At 44.1% G+C, this 24,209-nt stretch overlaps 1 protein-coding gene across 4 annotated transcripts in view; it reads left to right on the plus strand.

Moving 5' to 3' along the window:
• Nucleotides 1–22,571, plus strand: part of HOMER1 (homer scaffold protein 1) — a 185,140-nt gene extending 162,569 nt beyond the window's left edge. For all 4 annotated transcript variants that reach the window (XM_063963521.1, XM_063963516.1, XM_063963511.1 and 1 more), the window contains 3 exons: nt 3,295–3,405; nt 13,210–13,290; nt 15,343–22,571. In XM_063963521.1, coding sequence (XP_063819591.1) covers nt 3,295–3,405; nt 13,210–13,290; nt 15,343–15,531 — 381 coding nt within the window. In that variant the 3' untranslated portion in view covers nt 15,532–22,571. The remainder of the gene's footprint in view (nt 1–3,294; nt 3,406–13,209; nt 13,291–15,342) is intronic.
• Nucleotides 22,572–24,209: the final 1,638 nt, after the last annotated feature.

Genomic DNA, 24,209 nt, shown 5'->3' on the forward strand with positions numbered 1-24,209 from the left:
AGTGGTCCAAAGTCCTCTTTTCTGATGAGAGCAAATTTTGCATCTCCTTTGAAAACCAAGGTCCCACAGTATGGAGGAATAATGAAGAGGCACACAATCCAAGATGCTTGAAGTCCAGTGTGAAGTTTCCACAGTCTGTGTTGATTTGGGGATCCATGTCATCTGCTGGTGTTGGTCCACTGTGCTTTATTAAATCCATAGTCAACGCAGCCGTCTACCAGGACATTTTAGAGCACTTCATGCTTCCTTCAGCAGACAAGCTTTATGGAGATGCTGACTTAATTTTCCAGCAGGACTTGGAACCTGCCCACACTGCCAAAAGTGTCAAAACCTGGTTCAATGATCGTGGGATTAATGTTCTGGATTGGCCAGTAAACTCGCCTGACCTGAACCCAATAGAGAATCTATGGGGCATTGCCAAGAGAAAGATGAGAGACATGAGATGGAACAATGCAGAAGAGCTGAAGGTCGCTATTGAAGCATCCTGGTCTTCCATAACACCTCAGCAGTGCCACAGGCTGATAGAATCCATGCCACGCCGCATTGAGGCAGTAATTCATGCAAAAGGGCCCCAAACTAAATACTGGGTACATATGCATGATTATACTTTTCAGAGGGTCGACATTTCTGTATTTAAAATCCTTTTTTTATTGATTTTATGTAATATTCAAATTTTTTGAGATTTTGGATTTGGGGTTTTCTTAAACTGTAAGCCACAATCATCAAAATTATAACAAATAAAGGCATGAAATATCTCACTTTGCATGTAATGAGTCTATATAATATATTAGTTTCCCTTTTAAGTTGAATTACTGAAATAAATGAACTTTTGTACGATATTCTAATTTTCTGAGTTTCACCTGTGTAACAGGTTCCCATGCCATAGTGAAAACTACCTCCAAGCTGGCCAGCACAGGGATGATGCCTTTATAAAGCCCATCCAGAGTGGTGAAAGTTGTGGGGCCCTTCGTGACTCCCTTGGGACGTGGAGAATGATAATTAATAAGGTTGGCAGTTTTGACGCTCCCAATCACATATGAAATAAGGAGTCAATGCAAGTGATTGCTCAGTGCTGCAAATAGCCTTGCGGCACTCTTCCTTATACAGTATCTGACGTAGTATTATAACACGGAAGAGAGGGATTTAGGACACCTGTAACCCCGATCCCTGATACACACCACCCACTGCAGAGATAGAACATTCTCATTATAAAACAGACTGTATTTGTGCTTCTGCCTCAACTCTGCAAATCCTGAAAACATCAACAGTCCCTCATTGATCTCAACCTAAGTTAGATTGCTCAGGTACAGCCCCATCATGCATACTCATTCCCAATTGGAGGTGCGTCTTAAATGCAGATGACTGCATAGTGCACACTTGTGTACTCGGGGGGTAATTCAGAGTTGATCGCAGCAGCAGCAAATTTGTTAGCAGTTTGTCAAAACCATGGCCCTCATTCCGAGTTGTTCGCTCGCAAGGCGATTTTAGCAGAGTTACACACGCTAAGCCGCCGCCTACTGGGAGTGAATCTTAGCTTCTTAAAATTGCGAACGATGTATTCGCAATATTGCGATTACAAACTACTTAGCAGTTTCAGAGTAGCTTCAGACTTACTCGGCATCTGCGATCAATTCACTGCTTGTCGTTCCTGGTTTGACGTCATAAACACACCCAGCGTTCGCCCAGACACTCCTCCGTTTCTCCAGCCACTCCCGCGTTTTTTCCGGAAACGGTAGCGTTTTTATCCACACGCCCATAAAACGCCGTGTTTCCGCCCAGTAACACCCATTTCCTGCCAATCACACTACGATCGCCGGAGCGAAGAAAAAGCCGTGAGTAAAAAATCTATCTTCATAGCAAAATTACTTGGCGCAGTCGCAGTGCGAACATTGCGCATGCGTACTAAGCAGAAAAACGCTGCGATGCGAAGAAAATTACAGAGCGAACGACTCGGAATGAGGGCCAATGTGCACTGCAGGTGTGGCAGATATAACATTTGCAGAGAGAGTTAGATTCGGGTGGGTTATAGTGTTTCTGTGCAGGGTTAATACTGGCTGCTTTATTTTTACACTGTAATTAAGATTTCAGTTTGAACACACCCCACTCAAATCTAACTCTCTCTGCACATGTTATATCTGCCCCCCCCCCCCCCCCCCCTTGCAGTACACATGGGCCCTCATTCCGAGTTGTTCGCTCACAAGCTGCTTTTAGCAGCTTTGCACACGCTAAGCCGCCGCCCTCTGGGAGTGTATCTTAGCTTAGCAAAATTGCGAACGAAAGACTAGCAAAATTGCGAATAGACACTTCTTAGCAGTTTCTGAGTAGCTCGAGACTTACTCGGCAACTGCGATCAGTTCAGTCAGTTTCGTTCCTGGTTTGACGTCACAAACACACCCAGCGTTCGGCCAGACACTCCTCCGTTTCTCCAGCCACTCCCGCGTTTTTCCCAGAAACGGTAGCGTTTTTTCGCACACACCCATAAAACGGCCAGTTTGCGCCCAGAAACACCCACTTCCTGTCAATCACACTCCGATCACCAGAACGAAGAAAAAAACTCGGAATGCCGTGAGTAAAATACCTAACTGCATAGCAAATTTACTTGGCGCAGTCGCACTGCGGACATTGCGCATGCGCATTAGCGACTAATCGCTCCGTTGCGACAAAAAAATAACGAGCGAACAACTCGGAATGACCACCATGGTTTTGCCCAACTGCTAACAAATTTGCTGCTGCGATCAACCCTGAATTACCCCCTTGGTTCCTAGGCATACACAGAGCAAATCATGCAAACTACTCTGCACAAATGGATTTGCATACAACTCTCCATCGGGTCCTTTCTGTCTTTTATACGAGACCGCACCGTTGGAGTGTATAAATGACCATGGTACGTTACATTGTGGCAGTGGGACTCCCAGTTGGGTATTGCTGCAGACATTATTCCTGACCTGTAAGCACCAGGGGCAAGTGTAGGATTACAGAGGGGGATCTTGGATAGCAAAATGGGAAATATCACGGTAGAAACATGGCATTTACGGTTCCACTTTTAGCCGACTTCACTTTAATGATATGCATGCTGAGCTAATAATAAGCACATGGGAATGACATGTATGAATCATGACCTAATACAGTGTATACACTTCAATGTACCATATATACACCCCTTACGCTGGAGTGACATTGCATGCTGATGAGTGAAAGCTCCATCACCATGCAAAGCCAAACGCTCAGAGTATAGAGAGGTTCATGTATTTTCTATGCTGATAAATGATTTGCTCTGATCTTATCTCCTCGCAGGTGAGTGAATTAGAATGTCTCAGCAGTCAAGCAAACGCAGTGCAAACACACAAAACGGAACTCAGTCAGACAATACAAGAATTAGAATCTACGCTGAAAAAGAAAGAAGAGGTAACAGCATTTCAGGCTTGTTCTATGTGACAAAATTAAATGGAATGTAATATTTGTAACAAATGCTCTTTACAGATTGCTGGGAAGAGGACAGTCTGTTATCACATGGTATTGTGTCCTATCCCATTGTTCAGCAGGATTCTACTTCCTGGTTGTGAGTCTCAAGCAGATCCACATTCTGCACACGTAGAAACCAAGCAAGATACCAACATATTTAGACATATGAGTCCTATAGTCACTATAATTCAAAGTTATGGCATAATAGATCGACAGCCAATAAGCTGACAATGTCTTGGTCGACATCCAAATGGTTGACATGCACAGGTCGACAGTGAAATGTCGTCAGGTTTAAAGGGTCGACACTTGAAAAGGTCGACATGTGTTCTTCGTGTTTTTGGGATGTTAAATTTTACCTTACGGCATGTGAAACACCAGTTAGTGCATTGCGTCTCCTCGCATGGCTTTCTCATATCGCCATGGTACGGGCGAGGTGCCTCGCGCTTTCTCATATCGCCATGGTACGGGCGAGGTGCCTCGCTCCGCTACTGCTATGTTCGGCCCACGTTACTATTCACAATCGTAGTCCATGTGGATGGTATCGTTTGAAAAAATAGGATTTTAATACCTACCGGTAAATCCTTTTCTCTTAGTCCGTAGAGGATGCTGGGGACTCCGTAAGGACCATGGGGTATAGACGGGATCCGCAGGAGACATGGGCACACTATAAGACTTTGAATGGGTGTGAACTGGCTCCTCCCTCTATGCCCCTCCTCCAGACCTCAGTTAGAAAACTGTGCCCAGGGAGATGGACATTTCGAGGAAAGAATTTATTGTTTAACACGGTGAGTGTCATAGCAGCTCACACCCTGAACATACCGCAGAATGTGGTATTCAGTAGAACACCAGCCAAGGGCATGAAAACTTACACAGCCGCATGCTGAGAGAATATGTAACACAACCTGTGTGTCAATCCAACCATATAAGAAGGCACCGCATGCCATGGCATGAACAACGTCAGCAACATCCTGACAGAAAAGAAACACCACAGGAGTGTAACCATAACCAAAAGCTGCAGACACAGTCCGCACTGGGATAGGCGCCCAGCATCCTCTACGGACTAAAAAAAAAGGATTTACCGTAGGTATTAAAATCCTATTTTCTCATACGTCCTAGAGGATGCTGGGGACTCCGTAAGGACCATGGGGTTTATACCAAAGCTCCAGACCGGGCGGGAGAGTGCAGACGACTCTGCAGCACCGATTGAGCAAGGGTCAGGGTATCAGCCAGGGTATCAAACTTGTAGAGCTTAGCAAAGGTGTTTGAACCCGATCAAGTAGCCGCTCGGCAAAGTTAAACCGAGACACCCCGGGTATCCGCCCAAGAAGAGCCAATCTTCCTAGTAGAATGGGTCTCCACCGACTTCGGTAACGGCAATCCAGCCGTAGAACGAGCACACCAAATCGTATCACAGATCCAGCATGTAACAGACTGCATAGACGCAGGCGCCCCAATCACGCTGGGACCATACCGGACAAACAGAGCCTCTGTTTCTCCAAACTGAGCCAAATTGGCTCCATAAATATTCAAAGCCCTGACTACATCGAGATACTTGAATCAGCCAATGCTGAGGTTACCATATGCATCAAAATAGGGTGGTTTCTGCGAAACACAGAAAACCCCTTTTTGGCAGAACTATTATCCGAGTTCTCAATTCCGCTCTATCCACATGGAAGATCAAACAGGGCTCTTGTGAGACAAAGCCGCTACTTCCGACATCCGCCTTGCGGACGCCAAAACCAAAAGCATGACCACTCTACAAGAGAGAAATTTTAACACTACCTTTCATAAAGGTTCCAATCAGTGTGACACAAGAAACTCAACACCACGTCAAGGTCCCCCTGTGCCAATGAGGGCACAAATGGAGGTTGGATGTGCAGTACTCCTTTCACCAAAATCCGAACCTCCGGAAAGGTGGCTAATTCTTTTCTTGAAAGAAAATTTATAAGGCCAAAACCGCACTGAAATGGAGCCCAACTTTAGGCCTGCATCCACACCTGCTTGCAAAGAATGGAGAAGAACGACCCAGGTGAAAGTCTTTCGTAGGAGCTTTCGTGGATTCACACCAAGACACATATTTACACCAAATATGGTGGTAAGGCTTTGCCGTTACTTCTTTTCTAGCCTGAAGAAGTGTGGAAATGACTTCATTGGGAATACCCTTTCGGGCTAGGATATGGCGTTCAACCGCCACGCCGTCAAACGCAGCCGCGGTAAGTCTTGATACACGCCCTGAACTCGCTGTAACAGTTCCTCACGTAGAGGAAGAGGCCAGGGATCTTCTATGAGTAAAACTTGAAGGCCGGATACCAAGCCCTCCTGGGCTAGACCGGAACAATGAGGATCGCCTGAACCTTTGTTCTTCTTACTTTTATCACCTTCAGAAAGAGTGAAAGCGGAGGGGACACACAGACCAACTGAAAACACCCAAGGTGTCACGAGGGCATCCACCGCTATAGTTTGAGTGTCGCTTGACCTGAAACAATATCCCCGAGGTCTCTCGTTGAGGCGAGACGCCAACCTGTCCAATTGAGGCACTCCTCAAAGACTTGTCACTTCTGTGAAAACTTCTCGATGACGAGTGTATATCTCCCGGATGGAGATCGCGTCTGCAGAGGAAATCTATTTCTCCGTCGTCTACATCCGGAACGAAGACCACTAATATATCGTTTACCTGTCTTTCCGTCCAGCGGAAAACTTTTGCGGCTTCTGCCATTGCCGCTTTGGTCCTTGTTCCACCCTAGCGGCTTACTTACGCCACTGCTGTCAGATTGTCCGACAGACATAACACGGGCAGATCACGAAGAATATGTTCGTTGAAAATAGCTCTTAATTCAAGAAAACTTATTGCAGACAAGCTTTCTAGCTTGACCTTTTCCTCTGGAAATACTTCCCTTGGAAAGACTGCTCCTCAGCCTCGGAGATCTTCATGCATGGACACCAGGATCTACTCCTGGATCCCGAGCCTTCGTCCCTCTAGGAGGTGAGACTGTGCAGACACGACAGGAGCAATATCCTGGCCATTAGGATTATATTCCGGTGCATGTGCAGGTGAGACCCAGACCACATTTCCAACTGGTCTCGTGAAAACCACTCCGGCATTTGACCTGCTCACCAAAAAGGCCTCTTAGGCTGCACCCGTCTTCTTCATCAACGGAACATATTGATGTATTGTCACTGCAAATCTGATCCGACTCTGGATCCTCAGACCTCTTTCCACAGGAAAACACAGAACCTCAACCGTTCAGTATCTACTCTGATACCCACCTCCTACATCCGCATCGTTGGGAACAACAGCCATTCACTGTGTCAAAAACAGTCAGAGAGAAACAACTATTTGGATCACTTGTTTCTTTACCTCACCGTAATCAGGGGAGCGTCTCAGTACAGAATAACAATGGCTCTTACTATTGAAAGAAAACCATCATACTGCCAACACTCCGGTGAGATGGCAAAGACAATCCTGGATATCAACCCAGGTAGGCTGAATGCTGAGGAAAACGCATTTAAACCCTTTTTCTACCTTTACGTGCTGGAGCTCCCTGGCCTGAGAGATTCCAACCTGTAGTTCAACATCGTAAGTAGAAGTCTTTGTTTCTGGTGGATGGGGATCTGAACCCAGGACCCCAGCTGTTGTAGTGCAGGGCACTGTACCACTAGGCTACTCGAGTGGTTATATATATTTTTTTTTTTTTTAACAGGGACAGCAGGACAAAATCCTGAACCTGACGCAACTCTGGTATGGCGTCGCGAACTACCTCCCCTTCCAGAGGGGAATCAGGAAGATCTATTTAAAAAATATGTGAGGGGAATCATCTGTAAACTCCAGTATGTCCCCCTTTGGATTCTATTATTAACCCACAGGTCCAAGTCCATTCCCGGACTGATGAAAGAGTATTAGATGAGTTCCCACCGGTGTGGGCTCCAGCCAGATAGACCCAGCGACATGCGGTGGATGTGGTAAAAACAGAAGACAATACCCGCTTCTGCGAACCTAACAAGGCTGCAGAGCTCTTACCTTTTCACCTTCCACTATCTGCACAGAAAGGGAAAAAAGAACTGTATCGAAACAATAGAATGCGCCACCAACCGTTGTGAGGGAATCTAACTCACGAAGGTAGACTTACCAGTGGTATCCGCCGAGAGTGACTTAACTGAGGCATCCCCAAACAGCGGTACACCGTCACAGGGAAAAAACTCCAGTATCTCTCGGAGTCAGCCTCAGCAATCCTCCGGCCACACCTACTGCAGACGCACGGCAGCCTGCCGCAATGTTATAGAGAAGAATCAACATAAGAAACATCCCCTCTCTCTCTAGGGTAATTCTATCGGATGGTTTTCCGAATACAAGCACTCCCCCATGCGCATGTAATGCAAATAACTTCAAAGCATATAATTAAAATATCACTTAGCTTCCTGTGTACGACCCTTTGTGACAGGGCTCCGTGCCGACCAGGAGTTGACTTTCACCGTATTCTATCCGCGGCGGGAAAAGAATAAACACTCTGACTCCTCGTGAGGATCTGAGACCAACTCGTCACAGCCGACCTAGAGCTTTATCAACAGAGCGACCAGCACATGAGAAGGAATACTTGTACTTCAGCATTCATTAGAACTTGTAATATGAATATACATATTTAAATACACATATACACACATATCCTATATATATATATATATATATATATATATATATATATATAGATAAAAGAGTTATACCGGCACTCCAAACAACAATAGGTTACTTAGCTGCGGTGCCCTCCAGGTCAGATGATGACTAAACAAGCTGGAAATATCAGCGGCACTCAAGCAGACTGGTAAAAAGATGCAAAATAGTGTCCCTTTATTAGGCTAATAAAGGGACACTATTTTGCATCTTTTTACCAGTCTGCTTGAGTGCCGCCGATATTTCCAGCTTATATATATATATATATATATATACTAGGTGATTCATCACCCTACGGGCGCTCTTCACTCCGTCGGAAGGGGCTACGCCTCTGTAACCCCTGCACGTAGTTGTGTGAGTGGGTAAATAGTGCACGACGAAAGTGCATTTGATGGTGAAGGCCCTTTAGTGGGTGTGAATAGTGGCTGCAGGGCATGATGTACAGAATGTAGCGAGTGCAGGGGTGACCGCGTATGGGGGAGGGTGTCTGTGGGTGGAGGAGGGGCGGATGCCGGGAGTGTGTGTGCGGATAGGAGAGGGGGGCGGGAGGTGGTGTGGGTGGGGGAGGAGCAGGGGACTGGGGGTGGTGGATGGGGTCTGGATGCGATGTGGGTGGGGTAGCGTTGGAGGGGGTGGGGGAGGGGTTGGTGCAAGGCTCTCGTGGATGTGGGAGGGGTTCTGGAAGCGTTGTGGGTGGGTAAGGGGTAGGTGTGCTTGCGGGTGGTGTTGGGGGTCCGGTGGTGGCGGGTGAGGGGCTGGGGTTCATTGGGTGGGGGAGGTGTAGGTGTAGGGGGTGCAGTGGATGGTCGAGGGGGTCCGTAGGTGTTGTAGGGGCAGCCGTGTGTTTGCTGTGGGTGGGATGGAGGTAGGTATCTCCTATATATTAGGACAGATCTGTGACTTTGTGACTCATTGCTAAAGCTGGGTGGAGTCACAATGCTAGGCGGAGTCAAGTTACAGATCTGGCCAAATATATAGGAGAAGCATAGGAGAGAATAGGAGAACACACTGGCCAAATATATAGGAGAGAATAGGAGAACACACTGGCCAAATATATAGGAGAGAATAGGAGAACACACTGGCCAAATATATAGGAGAGTATAGGAGAACACATAACAGTACATTGTAATAACAGTACATACATAGTGAGCGCAGGAAAGGCAGCAGCACCAGCATGTTAACGCGACATACAAGCACCGCCTCCAGGCGCCAGCCATTGGACACATGCTGAAGGGTGCGCTGTGATTGGCCACCCGTGGGTGTGATGGGATGTAGCTACTGCTGCTGCCCCCATGGTACAGAACATCCCCAACTCCCTACATATAGTGGGGACGCGGGGTGGGGGCGGGTACGAAGCGGGGCTCACTGCCAGGGGACGGAGCGCACAGGCATCTTACTGCACTCTCCGGCGCCTGGCACTGTAGTGTCCGCCAGCGTCTCCCTGTGTGAGCGGGGACCCAGGTGCTAGTTGCATTGGCGGCCAATCACAGCGCACTCCTCAGCCATGTGTCCAATAGCTGGTGGCTGGGGGCGGTGCTTGTTTGGAGCTTTAACATGTGTCCCAATAGCTGGCGGCTGGCGGCGGTGCTTGTACGGAGCTTTAACATGTGTCCAATAGCTGACGGCTGGGGGTGGTGCTTATACGGAGCTTTAACCTGCTGCTGCTGTCTCTCCTGCGCTCACTATGTATGTACCGTTATCACCATGTACTGTTAAATGTTCTCCTATTTTTTCCTATATATTTGGCCAGTGTGTACTCCTATTCTCTCCTATATATTTGGGCAGATCTGTGACTTGACTCCGCCCAGTATTGTGACTCCGCCCAGTGTTAGCAAATGAATCACAATGTCACAGATCTGGGCAAATATATAGGAGATATCATACATATAAGTATTTTGTCTAGAACCCCAGAGTCCCTAGTGACATTAATGTGTGCTGAATGTGTACGACCATGTACTGAATGCCCAAGTTGTGGATCTGACCAGGAAACCTTATGGTCGACATAAAACATAGTATTTGTCGACAACAGGGACTGGTAAAAATAACATTCTTACGACCCCGAGGGTTTCGAGGGAAGTATATACACATAAATTTAATATCATTCCCCCACAAATAAAAGCACATCTGTGCTAGAGCTACAGGCCCATGAAACCGTACCCTATACAGGTATAGGTTATTATGACTTCATGTTAATTTAAATCCAGTAATAACAGATGGTGCCGACAGGTCACCCACATACTACTGTGTCACCCATACAGTGTTTACTTTTGAAAAAAGCATACAACTACCGACCTGTTGACACTTGATCTACAGACCCAAGTACTATCAGGAGTCGGCAATGCCGACAGAGGGATTCCCATAGCCAGCTCGTGGCAGAGCACACACACACATGTCGACACATGTGTACGTTAAGCTATCATGGGTATATGACAGGGAAAACACAGAAACAATTACAACTCATTAACTAACACGCTCATTATACTGTATAGTCTATATTTTCCTATTTTGCACTAAAATCACCTCCCCCCCCCTCGTTTTCCACTGTTAGCTGCCTAACAGTTCTTTTTGGCGGGGACATGAGGAGAAAATGGCGCTGTAACAAGTTATGAGGGCTAAGCCCCGCCCCCTCTCGGCGCGCTTCAGCCCCCCTAATATTATTCATATTTATACTGGCGGGGGTCCCTATACAGTGCCTATGCACTGTATATATATTTTGCCAGTGTCAGAAAAGAGGTATATTGCTGCCCAGGGCGCTCCCCCTGCGCCCTTGTAGAACCGTTGTTTTGTGGGAGCAATGACGAGCAGCGCGACCGCTGCGCGGTACCTCAGAGACCTGAAGTCTTCTGCCGTCACTGAAGTCTTCTTTTCTACCAATACTCACCCGGCTTCTGTCTTCTGGCTTCTGTGAGGGGGGTGACGGCACGGCTCCGGGAACAAGCAGCTAGGCGCACCAAGTGATCGAACCCTCTGGAGCTAATGGTGTCCAGTAGCCTAAGAAGCAGAGCCTTTAACTCAGAAGAAGTAGGTCTGACTTCTCTCCCCTCAGTCCCACGAAGCAGAGAGCCTGTAGCCAGCAGGTCTCTCTGAAAATAAAAAACCTAGCATAAAGTCTTTCCAGAGAAACTCAGTAGAGCTCCCCTAGTGTGTGACCAGTCTCTCCTGGGCACAGAATCTAACTGAGGTCTAGAGGAGAGGCAAAGAGGGAGGAGCCAGTTCACACCCATTCAAAGTCTTATAGTGTGCCCATGTCTCCTGCGGATCCCGTCTATACCCCATGGTCCTTACGGAGTCCCCAGCATCCTCTAGGACGTATGAGAAAGTTGAAAAATTGAATGGGAAAAAAAATGTCGACCATATGCTGTGTTGACCATTGTCATGTCAACCATTTGAGCCTGTCACCCTTTTGACCATGTCGACCATATGCATGTTGACCATTTGGTGTCTGCCTATTGACTGTTGACCTATCATCCAGATACCATAATTCAGAAATATATTACTGTGTGTATGGTGCTGTCATATGTTGCTACAGATCACTGCTACACTCTGCAGAGCACCCGCCTCCCTAAGGCCCACCAGGTACCTGGGCAAGCTGCTAAGGGGTACAAATGCCCCCCTGTAAAGCACATGCTTCCACTTCCCAATGCTGCGCATATTATTTTCCACTATTAATTTTTCTGAAGTGCGCGTGGCCACGCCTCCCAGATTTGGCCATTCGCCCCTCAGTACCCGGGCCCGAGGTCATCTCAATGGTCCTGGCTGTGCGCGAACAAAGGCAGATGGGCCACCCTAAGTTTTTTGCAAATTGACCTTGACTCACCTTGGTAAAAGCCCCCTCCAAATTTTTTTATATGGAACTATTGAACTATGGGCTTGATTTAGACCTGATCGCTGCTGTGCGTTTTGTGATCATCAATTGACTGTGTATGCATCGCAGTGCACACGCGTGTCGCTAAATAGCGACACGCTGGTGCAAAAATTTAGATCGCATAGCCATTTGCAAGCTGATAACAGGAGGAGGACGTTTGTGGGTGGTAACTGGCCATTTTCTTGGAGTGTCAGGAAAATCGCAGGCATTCCCAAGTGTTTTCTGGGAAGGTGTGTGACGTCAGCTCTGGACCCATTCAGCCTGTAGGAGTAAGTCCTGGGCAGCGCACACACTGGAAAAAACCTTTAGATGGTGTCTGCTGACTGAGGAACATTTTCGTACGGCGTACACTTGCATGGGGCGAATTTACACTCTCCCTTGGCGGCGACTATCTGATCGCAGAACAACAAAATTAGCAGCCCAGGGATTAGGTTTGAATTAGGCCCTATAATGGATGCTATTTTGCAAGCACATTATACACATTGGTGCTTTGGAAATCTAAATTAACTTTGAATATGCAGTAACTTGGTGTTTAATATGGGAAATGTTTTTCGATTAATCAACATGTCAAATCTATGAACAGGTTCTGGAAACTTTTCCATGTGTATTTGTAGATGACCGTTACTACATTTTGGGGCCTATTCATCGTCACGGGCCATAATGCCCCCGATGATTAAGTATCCAACTTACCACCAGTTGCGGTGGGGGTTTCTTATCACCGGAGCAATTCAGAATTGCTCCGGTGTGGGGACAGCTGCTTCAAAAAACACCTGTTCCCTGTGATCAGTAACATTGCTACTTCAGTAGCAGTGCTACTTACCATTCCCAATGACAGCTTCTGCGCATGTGTGACCTGAGGCTCAGAAAGTGAGGAGGCAGCGAAGGGATCAGCTTGGATCCCTATTCGCATCCCCGGAAACCCATTCCGGTAGTAAGTAGCGGGACTCCGAGAACCAGCACCATCTGAAGATGGCGTTCGTTCTTACAGGCAAACTCCGAAAACTTTGTGTTCTGACTTTTCTGAATATCAGGCTGTCCTATTGGACCCCTAATGATGAATGGGCTGTTACATAAAATTTGCGGAAACTAGCTTTTCTGCATGTGTAACGGGCCATTTAGTGCTGATGAATAGGCCCTGTTGTGAGGTGATCTATATAAGATATATTTGGTTTATAAATGTAATGTCTTGTTGCCTTAAACTGATTTTCTTTTATAGGAAATAGAGCGACTGAAGGAAGAAATCGATCATGCTAAAGAGTTGCAAGAACAGAGAGATTCTTTGAGCCAAAAATTACAGGTACATGCCCATCTGTCCTGGTGATTGTCATTTGTCATCATTAATGCGTGACAACTACCTGGCCCTGTATTACATACAGAGAGCCTGTCATTTGTAGGAAACATTTCTCCCCATTCAGCTTGAGACTGGCAAAACACTTAGCTTAGCATGTAATGTAAAATCTGCTTAAGTATTCAAATTTAATGTATCAGTAAATGCATATTATTACAGACTGATAAGATTCTAATTGCACTGTTCATCCAGAAGCCAATATTATAGATACAGCAATCTTGGCGAAGTGAATATGAAAGAACACTTGATAAGCATTAAACAATTAATCTAAAATAAAGCATAGGAATAATATACAGAGAATTAAAAAAGTCAGGCACTTAAATACAATAATAATATTACAATTATGCCTTTGTTTAAGCTTGGTCAATCAACCTGTACTGTAACTTTCCAAATGGGGATGGATTGCAAGTTTAATTATTCTCATCTACTGCTGGGCTGACTGAATGCTATTGTAGCAGAGGGCTGGCCACGGATAAGTAAGCCAGTATAAGACAGCATGATATGCTGACACTTTCTTGACATTTTTCTTTTACCCTCACTAAGGGGGTCATTCCGAGTTGTTAGCTAGCTGTTTTCGTTCGCAGCACAGCGTTCAGTCAAAAAACTGGCACTTCCGCGCATGTGTTTGCGGCGCAATGCGCAGATTATTTCTGACCGTGGAGTTCAATTTGTGGCAAGATTCTGGAGGGCCTTATGTTCTGCCTTGCAAGTCAAACTCAAGTTTTCCACAGCATACCATCCACAAACGAATGGGCAGACGGAGAGAGTAAACCAGGAGCTTGAGACCTTTTTAAGACTCTACATCTCTTCTTCGCAACACGACTGGGTGGATTTGTTGCCCTGGGCCGAATTTGCTCACAACTTCCGTTATCATTCAACCACCGATACTACTCCTTTCTTTGCAGTTTATGGTCAACATCCCAGAGTTCCAGATTTTCAAGATCTTCCTGTTGTTGATGTACCCGCTGCTTCTTCAGTTCTTCAGCAGTTCTCTCAGATTTGGAAAAAGATTCACCTTGCTCTCAAGAAAGCATCTAACCAGTACAAAGTCTTCGGAAAAGGCACTGTAACGTAGCATTTCGTATGCAGTTACAGCCGCAGACGCACACAGAATATAGCAGTGGTTTCCAAACTTTTTTGAATCACGGCGCCCTAGAATATCAGAATTTTTTTCACGGCACCCCTAGGCCAAAAATTTCTTATTGAGAAATTTAGAAAGAAATATTACATTAAGTAGATCGCGTTTATATGTCATCCTTAGGGTCAGTTGTGTGGTGAGGGACAAGATTTGGCTACATATTTTATGACTGGCAGCCACCAGCACTGGTTTTGCCTATTACATTGGCCATGAATAAATTGAATTGGTCCTGGACCACCAACCCAGGGCACCCCTGCAACTGTCCCGAGGCACCCCAGGGAGCCACGGCACACAGTTTGGGAACCTCTGGAATATAGGCATATCATTTTAATCAGCAGAGTCAGCTTGTGCATCCTGTAAAACGCATTTTTAGCAAAAAAGATGCCCGCCGCTAATGGAGTTACACAGGACCTGTCAGCTCTTGCCAGGCATCTCCCACTTTGTGGCGTATTGAGGCAAGATGTATGAGGACACATCAGCATGTCATAACGTAGGCACGCAGAAACGGTGAATGATAGGGTTAGGTAATAGGCAATCCATAAACTGCTGTTAATGTAGAACAGATCCTCAATTTAGTCCCACATTGCAGAGGTTCAAAGGGGAGGAGATGCTCCTACATTTAAATTCAGTAATAGTAACTCCTTTTTTTTACATAAAGGTGTAAAAATTGTGACTGTGAGCAGTAGTGAAACAGTTTATATAGGAAACGAGTCTACATTGGAACTAGACATTAAGAGGGTAATGCTCCCCACCATTTAAGCAGAGGGGAACCTCACAACACGCTACTGCTTCCACATCAGATGAATCAGTCTCCAACAATGTAATACCGCAGTCATTAATATTATTATTTTTTTTTACTGTAGGAAGTGGAGACACGTAACAAAGATCTGGAAGGACAGCTCTCTGACTTGGAGCAACGACTGGAGAAAAGTCAGGGCGAGCAGGACGCATTTCGCAATAACTTGAAGACTCTTTTAGAAATCCTGGATGGGAAAATCTTTGAACTCACTGAATTGCGAGACAGCCTGGCCAAGTTGATAGAGTGCAGTTAAAAAGGCAAAAGGGCTGCCACCACCAACCTACTTAATGACGTACCGTCTCTCTTCACAGCATGGTGGTGGGATCTGCATCAGAGTTGCACAAAACCTGAATGGGAAAACTCCTTTTCGAGAGTTTAATTGCAAATTTCGTAGTTGGCTGAAGTGTGAAATTGAGACTTGCTTTATTAGCTAACAGAGAGGAAATTAAAAATAAAACTTGAATTACAAATTACCTCCTTATTCCCTTATTGGCCATAATGAACTTTAACGCATTCAGTGCCAGGTAGTCCTACGTGCTAGCCCTGAATGTACAAGATTATTACCAGTAGTTTAACGCAATCCCTTCGGTTTGCAAACAGATGAAGAAAAAAAAATTAGTTGCCAGTGTTTAATTTGTTTTTTTTCCCAGACATAATATATATAAATATAGGTTTTGATTTTTTTTCTATGTCTTTTTTTGTTGTTGTTCTTTTCTATGAAATACCTGCTCGCAGTGTTTTGTGCAAAAAACATTAGTGAAGACTCCCTTTATTTTTTGTTGTAATCTGAACATCTTCTCAGGATATTTTTGCACTGTTGAAAAGAAGTGCATTACTAATTTACCTAGCCAGGAGTGAGAGCGAATACATCATTAACTGAAAATAGTTACAGTATCTTACCCGTTGTATAATGTTCTTCCTTTTTGTACTGGAAGATGTCTCCTTCTGAAATTTACGCTGGTGGGTTTTTTTTTCTTTATTATGATGTCCGTTTCATTTAACGCTATTTTATTTCCAAAACTGGTCTCATTTTCTTATACACTGTAAAGCCAACTCCAAAGGCAGCTGAATACTAGGGAGATAAAAGATGTTAAATTAGTATATATTTGAAGAGCATTACAAAGAATATTTAACAAGAGTTTAATATATGGACTTTTAACTGCATATAAGTATGTTTTGAAATGAATGCAAAATGTTTACTTATGTATTTTGGAAAACATCATTTCTGAACGTCCGATGCATCTCAATGTACGTAGTAAGTGATAATAGGAAAACCTGTTTGTTCTTATTTATTTTTAAGGATATACCGCTATTGGGAAGCTACTTATTTTAATTGATCAAACTGTGAACTCGATTTTTTGAACTTTCCTTGGAAATGTGGGTAATATTCCCGATTTAGCCCCTTCATCCATCAAGAACACTTCTGATAAGGAATCCTGAAAAATAAATCACCCCAAAGAAATGTATATTTCACTTGGTAACTTTTCAACCAAGTTTAATTGTGTATACAGTTGCGTGCAAACATATTCAACCACCTAAAAAGTTGTCTGTATTACAAAATAAAACACAAATTGTTCCAGACACTATTTTTATTGTGAATCAGTAGCCTCGTAAAGTCAGTTTTCAGATTCGTAATTCATGGGGGTAAATTTACTAAGGTGGAAGTTTTTTTAGAACTGGTGATGTTGTTCATCGCAACCAATCAAATTCTACTTAACATTTATCTAGCTGCTTCTAGAAGATAATAGAATCTGATTGGTTGCTATGGGCAATATCACCAGTTCTAAAAAAAACTCCCACCTTGGTAAATTTACCCCATTATTTCTCTGCAGATGTAAAATGATGAAAAATGCCATTTACATAAGTATTCAACCCCTGTAGACTAGAACTTGATAGAACTACCTTTTGCTGCAATAATAGATTTAAGTATGTTGGGCTAAGTTTATACCACTTACCTTACTGGAATTGATTTTTGGACATTCTTTCTTGCAGATTTGCTCCAGGTTGCTCAGGTTGGCTTTATGAAGCTTGTACAGTAGACTGCAATTTTCAGTATAGTTTTTTATTTGAACAAATTTCTAGAGATTCTCAATTGGATTGAGTTCTAGACTTTGACTTTCACTTTTTCTCATTGTAACATAGTAACATAGTATCTAAGGTTGAAAAAACACAATTTGTCCATCAAGTTCAACCTATTTGTGGTCTCCTATGCAGGATTATTTTGGTCTAAATGATGCTGATGTCAGCCGTTGAGTTTTATTCCTCTTTTTATAGTAACTATAGTGCGCGACTACACACCATAACCCTGGATATCCTTATCCAATAGGAATTTATCTAACCCATTCTTAAAGATGATGACTGAGTCCGCCATTACAACTCCCCCAGGCAGGGAATTCCAAACATGTATTGTCCTTACTGTGAAAAAAAATGTTTTGCCGCATTGTGCGGAATCTCCTCTCCTCTAACCTAAGCGAGTGTCCACGTGTCCTCTGTGCTGATCTTACCAAATACAGGCCCAAGCAAGCTCTGTGTATTGTCCTCTTATATATTTGTAGATGTTGATCATGTCCCCTCTTAGTCTCCTCTTTTCCAGTGTAAACATGCCTAGCCTTGCAAGCCTTTCCTCGTATTCCAGCGTTTCTATGCCCTTAATTAGTTTGGTCACCCGCCTCTGAACCATTTCTAGCTCCGGGATATCCTTTTTGTAGTATGGTGCCCAAAATTGCACACAGTATTCAAGATGTGGCCTCACTAGTGATTTATATAATGGGAGTATAACACTCTCGTCCCTTGCATCAATTCCCCATTTTATGCATGCTAATATCTTATTAGCCTTTTTTGCTGCAATCTTACTTTGGGTACTGCTGCTTAGTTTGCTATCTATGTGAACACCTAAGTCCTTTTCCAGTACAGAATCCCCTAATGTTACCCCATTTAGTATGTAGGTGTAATTTTGGTTCTTGCTACCACAGTGCATTACCTTACACTTGTCTGTATTGAAGCGCATTCTCCATTTGGCTGCCCATGCTTCTAATTTAACTAAGTCGTTCTGAAGAGACTCAGCTTCCCCCTCCATATTTATAACTTTACACAATTTGGTATCGTCTGCAAAAATTTACACCATACTCTCTAGACCTTCTGTTAGGTTGTTAATGAAAATGTTGAACAATAGTGGTCCTAGTACAGACCCTTGTGGCACACCACTTAGCACTTCAGTCCAATTTGAAAGTGATCCATTAACCACAACGCGCTGTTCCCTATTATCTAACCAATTTTTGACCCAAGTGCATATTGTGCTCCCTAGCCCTATTTCTTGTAGCTTATAGATAAGTCGCATGTGTGGTACAGTGTCGAAAGTTTTGGCAAAGTCTAAAAAGATTACATCCACCTCCATACCCTGATCAAGGTTCGCACTTACTGTTTCATAAAATCCCAGTAAGTTGGTTTGACATGATCTGTCCTTCACAAATCCATGTTGATTCCTTTTAATGACATTATTGACTTCCAGGAACTTCTGAATACTATCCCTTAAAATACCTTCCAATACTTTCCCCACTATGGATGTAAGACTAACTGGTCTATAATTACCCGGTTCAGCTTTACTTCCCTTTTTGAATATTGGCACTACTTCCGCTATACGCCAGTCTTTGGGAACCAAACCTGATATAACTGAATCTTTAAAGATCAAAAATAGCGGTCTTGCAAGTTCACAGTGAAGCTCCATTAGAACCCTTGGGTGAATTCCATCGAGACCCGATGACTTATTAATATTTAAATGTTTTAATCGGTCACAGACTACCTCCTCACTTAAATAAGCACTTATCAGTGGGACATTATCATTATTGAGATTGTGTGTTAGTCCCTGAATTTGGTCCTCTCTTGTAAATACCGTTGAAAAAAACTAATTTAGTTTGTTCACTATGTCATTATCATTTTTGACTAAGACTCCCAACTTGTCTTTTAAAGGGCCTATACTCTCCTTCTTTAATCTCTTGCTGTTGATGTATTTAAAGAATTTTTTGGGATTCGCTTTGCTTTCCTTTGCTACTAGTTTTCCAGTTTCTACTTTAGCCGCTCTTTTATTTTTTGCATATTTTGTTACAGTCCTTATAGTGCTGAAATGACTCCCCATTCCCGTCAGATTTGTATTTTTTGAATGCTCGCCTTTTCTTGCCCATAAGTTTCTTTATCTTTTTGTTAAGCCACATTGGTTTGGGATTTTTATTCCTTTTTTTGCTGCTTGTGGGAATAAATTTTAGAGTATTTTTTACTAGCAGTGATTTTAATACATCCCATTTCGCCGTTGTATTTTTTCCTTGAAACAAAATTTCCCATTTTGTCTTGTAGTATCCCCCTATATTTTTCATTGGTCCTAGTTGGCCTGTAGTTTCAACAAGATGCCCAGTCCCCATTGAGGGGAAGCATCCCCACGAGATGCAGCCACCCCATACTTCACTGTTGGGTTAGTGTTTGCTCTGGAATGGGCAGTGTTAGGTTTTGTTAACGTCTTGACGTGGGGCCAAAAAGCAAACCATTTGTCTCATCAGACCACAAAAACTTATCCCACATTTTACCTGGGTTGCCCTGATGTTATCTGGCTAATTCCAGGTGTACTTTAATGTGGTTTTCCATCAGTAATGGCATTTTTCTAGCCACTCTCACATATAGGACAGTTGTATACAGAGCTCTTGATATGGTTGACTGGTGCACTTTCAGTCCAGTCTCAGCCACTGACATCTGTAGCAACAAGTGATAATTGGCCTCTCTATGGTTTCCCTCACAAGTCCCACCGAGTTTTGAGGGTCGGCCTTTTCTACGCACTGCCTGGGTGGCCTGATGCAGCTTCCATCTCCTTGCAATGGATCATAGGAGTGCTCATGGAGATATAGTTCAGGACTTTGGATATAATTATGTATTCTTTTCCTAACTTTGTTCATGTCTGTAACTATAACTTTCATTTTCTCAGAATGCTGTTTGGTCTTCATTTTTGCAGCTTTCTCTCAAAGGAGGAGATGTATCAAGCCTTGGAGAAAGATAGAGTGGAGAGAGATAAACTACCAGCCCACCAGCTCTTGTCAAACACAGCCTGTAACATTGCAGTTAGGACCTTATGTCTCTATCACTCTCCGAACTTAGTACATCTGCCCCATATTATGACCAGTGTTATTTGAATTAGGAGAACTTTTATCCATGGGACTTTTCTTGGTGATTCACAGTTAATCGGTAATAGAAAGCCAATCAATTGTTAGGGCAATTTCTTTCATTTATGTAAACTTGGATCTTCCAAATGGGTAGAATACTTACATAAGCAGCATTTCCAGTTTTTATTTAAAAGAAAAAAAATCTGCAGACAAATAATGGGAGCTGAAGGTCCCCTCTGAGCACTATTGCTGATCTCTACATCCTAAGTGCAGCGATCAGCAGGGGGACTGGTGATCAATTCCCCTGGTGGCCATCTCCGCTGCAAGGGAAGGAATACGTGCACTGGGATGGCATCTACATTTTGAAGTTGGGTTCAGTAGCCACAGAGGGGTGCGGTGGGGTTTTATGTCCCAAGAAAGTTTATTGCTACTCGGAAGGCAGGGAATTATATTCGCTAAGGGAGTTTACCACCATTGCGGGGGAAGGCCATTGTTGCAGCCTATGGACATGGGGTGAGGGGTGATGCCTCTAGGGGGACCTGCTAACACTGCAGGATCAATTGCCACTGGGGGATCTATTGCTCCTGGGGCTATAAAGGGTAATATAGCAATAGGGACCTATAGACACTGGGGTAATTTTTCCACAAAAATATTTAAATGTTTTTGTCCAAAAACAAAAAAAAACGAACAAAATTTTTAGGTATCGCTTTTGCAAAAAAAATAATCAGTTAAATGGTTAAGACGCTCTTTGCAATAAAAAAATACTATCTGGAACAATTTGGGTGTCACTTGTACTACAGACGATGTCACTTGTAATACAGACGAATCTGATGACTTTTTAGGGAGTTGAAGAATTTTGTACTTCATTGTATTACAGATATTAGGACAATTGTCAGTTTACAATGTCAGAGTTCTATACTTGTATGAGCACCTAAAAGAACAGGGTCACTACACCCACATTTGGAGGTAGATACTCACTTTGACATGTCATTATTTTTTACTTTTCCTAATGAATGGGTGTTATAGTGACTCTTCCTGGCTGCTTATAAGATCCCCAAATAGACATAATTGCCAGCGTCTACTATACTCTTCTTTGCATAGTAAAATGTATTTTGAAGCAATAATAGCCATTCAATCTCATTCCAGTGTGATTGTGCATTCACCGTTTTGAATTGATGCTTATCATTGATATTTCAATGGAAACCTTTCCCTTAAGTGTTCATCAGTTTATTATTTTATTCCGCGGGTATTTAATATACACTTTTTTTGAGGCTGATACAATAATGGTGCAATCTTTGCCTTAACCACTACACTGTAATATACAGAAATTGCTTCTTGCAATTATTGTGGCATTAACACAAGTGATTCTTTTTGTAGTTTAAAACATTGATATTATGAACAAAATCTTTTTAACTTTAGTTTGCAACTAAATACAGCGTTATTAAACCAGGGAAACGACAATGTTTGTGCATCTACAAAATAAAACAAAGACAAGATTTTCAAAATCTGCATTTTTATTGGTGGTTGATGTAGTCAGCCCTCAGCGCATATCTGGATTGTTACTATACCTCGTTAAGGATTGGTAAGGATGAAGGGGCTAAATACATATTATATATGGGTGATTACTGATCATTGTTTTCAAACTTATAGCCAGCATTATTCCAAACTGTTGCTTCTTAAATGAAAACCTAGTTTGAAGTGAATGGTTACATAAAAGTTTTCAAGTTGTTCAAATGTACTTTTCGCAAACTTTTGACAACCATTGCATTTGTTTATAATATATTTATTTTAAGAAACATGTTTGGAAGATAGATTTTCTTTTATTTCTGAGTGCAAACTTCGTAATAATATAATATAATGACTGTAAGACATCTTGTTTCTCACTGGGGTTTAGATAATCCGTATACCCAAGTCCCCACCTTGACATGATGTGAATGTTATTAGGATATGGCAGAGGGCATATGTTACTTCTATATAACTGTTTCTTCCCTTCTGTACATATTTTGAGAATTCTATGTAAATTCACAATTACCTGTACAGCGGGCCTAATCCCTTGTGGCGCAGAGGGGCATTTTACCTCCCTCGGCTGTGCCTAAGGTATTGACAGTTCTTTTAAACTGATGTCACTGATTTAAAGAAACTTCTTACTCTGTTTTAGTGTCAGTTTATTTATTACAGTCAGAAATGTGTCACATTGTTTTTCTTACGCTACGAGAAATCTGTAATAACCGATTCAACTCTTTAAAAGCTATTTCATTAGATGCCGAGAAAAGTACAATTATTATAAATCCAGTCACTTATTTCTTTTAATGGATAAGCCAGAGGTGCACAAGTCTGACAGGAAAATGTGTTTGGGACACATACTGGTGTTAAAAATATCTGTGTTGACTAGCTTTGTAATGTTAGTTTCTGCTGCGGGGTACACTGGGTTCCACAAGGAATAACATCGGGGTGTAGAGTAGGATTTTGATCCGAGGCACCAACAGGCTCAAAGCTTTGACTGTTCCCAAGATGCACAGCGCTGCCTCCTCTATAACCCTGCCTCTGTGCACAGGAGCTCAGTTTGTAAGTTGGTGCCATGCAGTAAGCAGGCATACAACAGGGGGGATGCTCAGGCAGCCCTAAGAAAGCTATATTCAGAAGAAAAGAAGACTTCAAGGGCTGCAGCAGTGTTAGATGTCAGTCAGACATCCCCTGATGCATCTCCATCACTCCCCCAGCCAGTGGCGTAACTACTGCCCCCGCAGTCCTCGCGGTGGCTTGGGGGCGAGGGGCTGCGGGGGCGCCTCTGACTTTGCACAGATTGACATGCGGACGAGCGTCCGCATGTCAATCTGCGGTCTCCTTCCCTCCGCTGCTGTAAGGAGGGACACGGAGCGCACATCGCGCGCCTCTCCTGTGTCCCTCCCTGGCTCTCCCCCGGCCTGTCTAATAAAGGAAGTGCCATTCGTGAGCTCTGATTGGCTCACGAACCGGCACCTCCTTTATTAGACCGGCAGGAGAGCCAGGAGGGACACAGGAGAGGCGCGCTATGCGCTCCGTGTCCCTCCAACACAAAGGAGCGGGGGGTGGGGGGGGGGAGCAGGCACTGTGGGGGAATATCTGGCACTGTGGGGGAATATCTGGCACTGGGGGCATATACCTGGCACTGTGGGGGAAGATCTGGCACTGGGGGCATATACCTGGCACTGTGGGGGAAGATCTGGCACTGGGGGCATATACCTGGCACTGTGGGGGAAGATCTGGCACTGGGGGCATATACCTGGCACTGTGGGGGAAGATCTGGCACTGGGGGCATATACCTGGCACTGTGGGGGAAGATCTTGCACTGGGGGCATATACCTGGCACTGTGGGGGAAGATCTGGCACTGGGGGCATATACCTGGCACTGTGGGGGAAGATCTGGCACTGGGGGCATATACCTGGCACTGTGGGGGAAGATCTGGCACTGGGGGTATATACCTGGCACTGTGGGGGAATATCTGGCACTGGGGGCATATACCTGGCACTGTGGGGGAATATTTGGCACTGGGGGGAGCAGGCACTGAGGGGGCATATGTGGCACTGTGGGGGAATATCTGGCACTGGGGGCATATACCTGGCACTGTGGGGGAATATCGGGCACTGGGGAGAGCAGGCACTGAGGGGGCATATGTGGCACTGTGGGGGAATATTTGGCACTGGGTGGAGCAGGCACTGAGGGGGCATATGTGGCACGGGGGGGGGGTATATGTGGCACTGGGGGCATGTACCTGGCACTGTGGGGGAATATCTGGCACTGGGGGCATAT

This window comes from Pseudophryne corroboree, chromosome 1 (genome assembly GCF_028390025.1).
Source record: "Pseudophryne corroboree isolate aPseCor3 chromosome 1, aPseCor3.hap2, whole genome shotgun sequence".
NCBI classification, from domain to species: Eukaryota; Metazoa; Chordata; class Amphibia; order Anura; family Myobatrachidae; genus Pseudophryne; species Pseudophryne corroboree.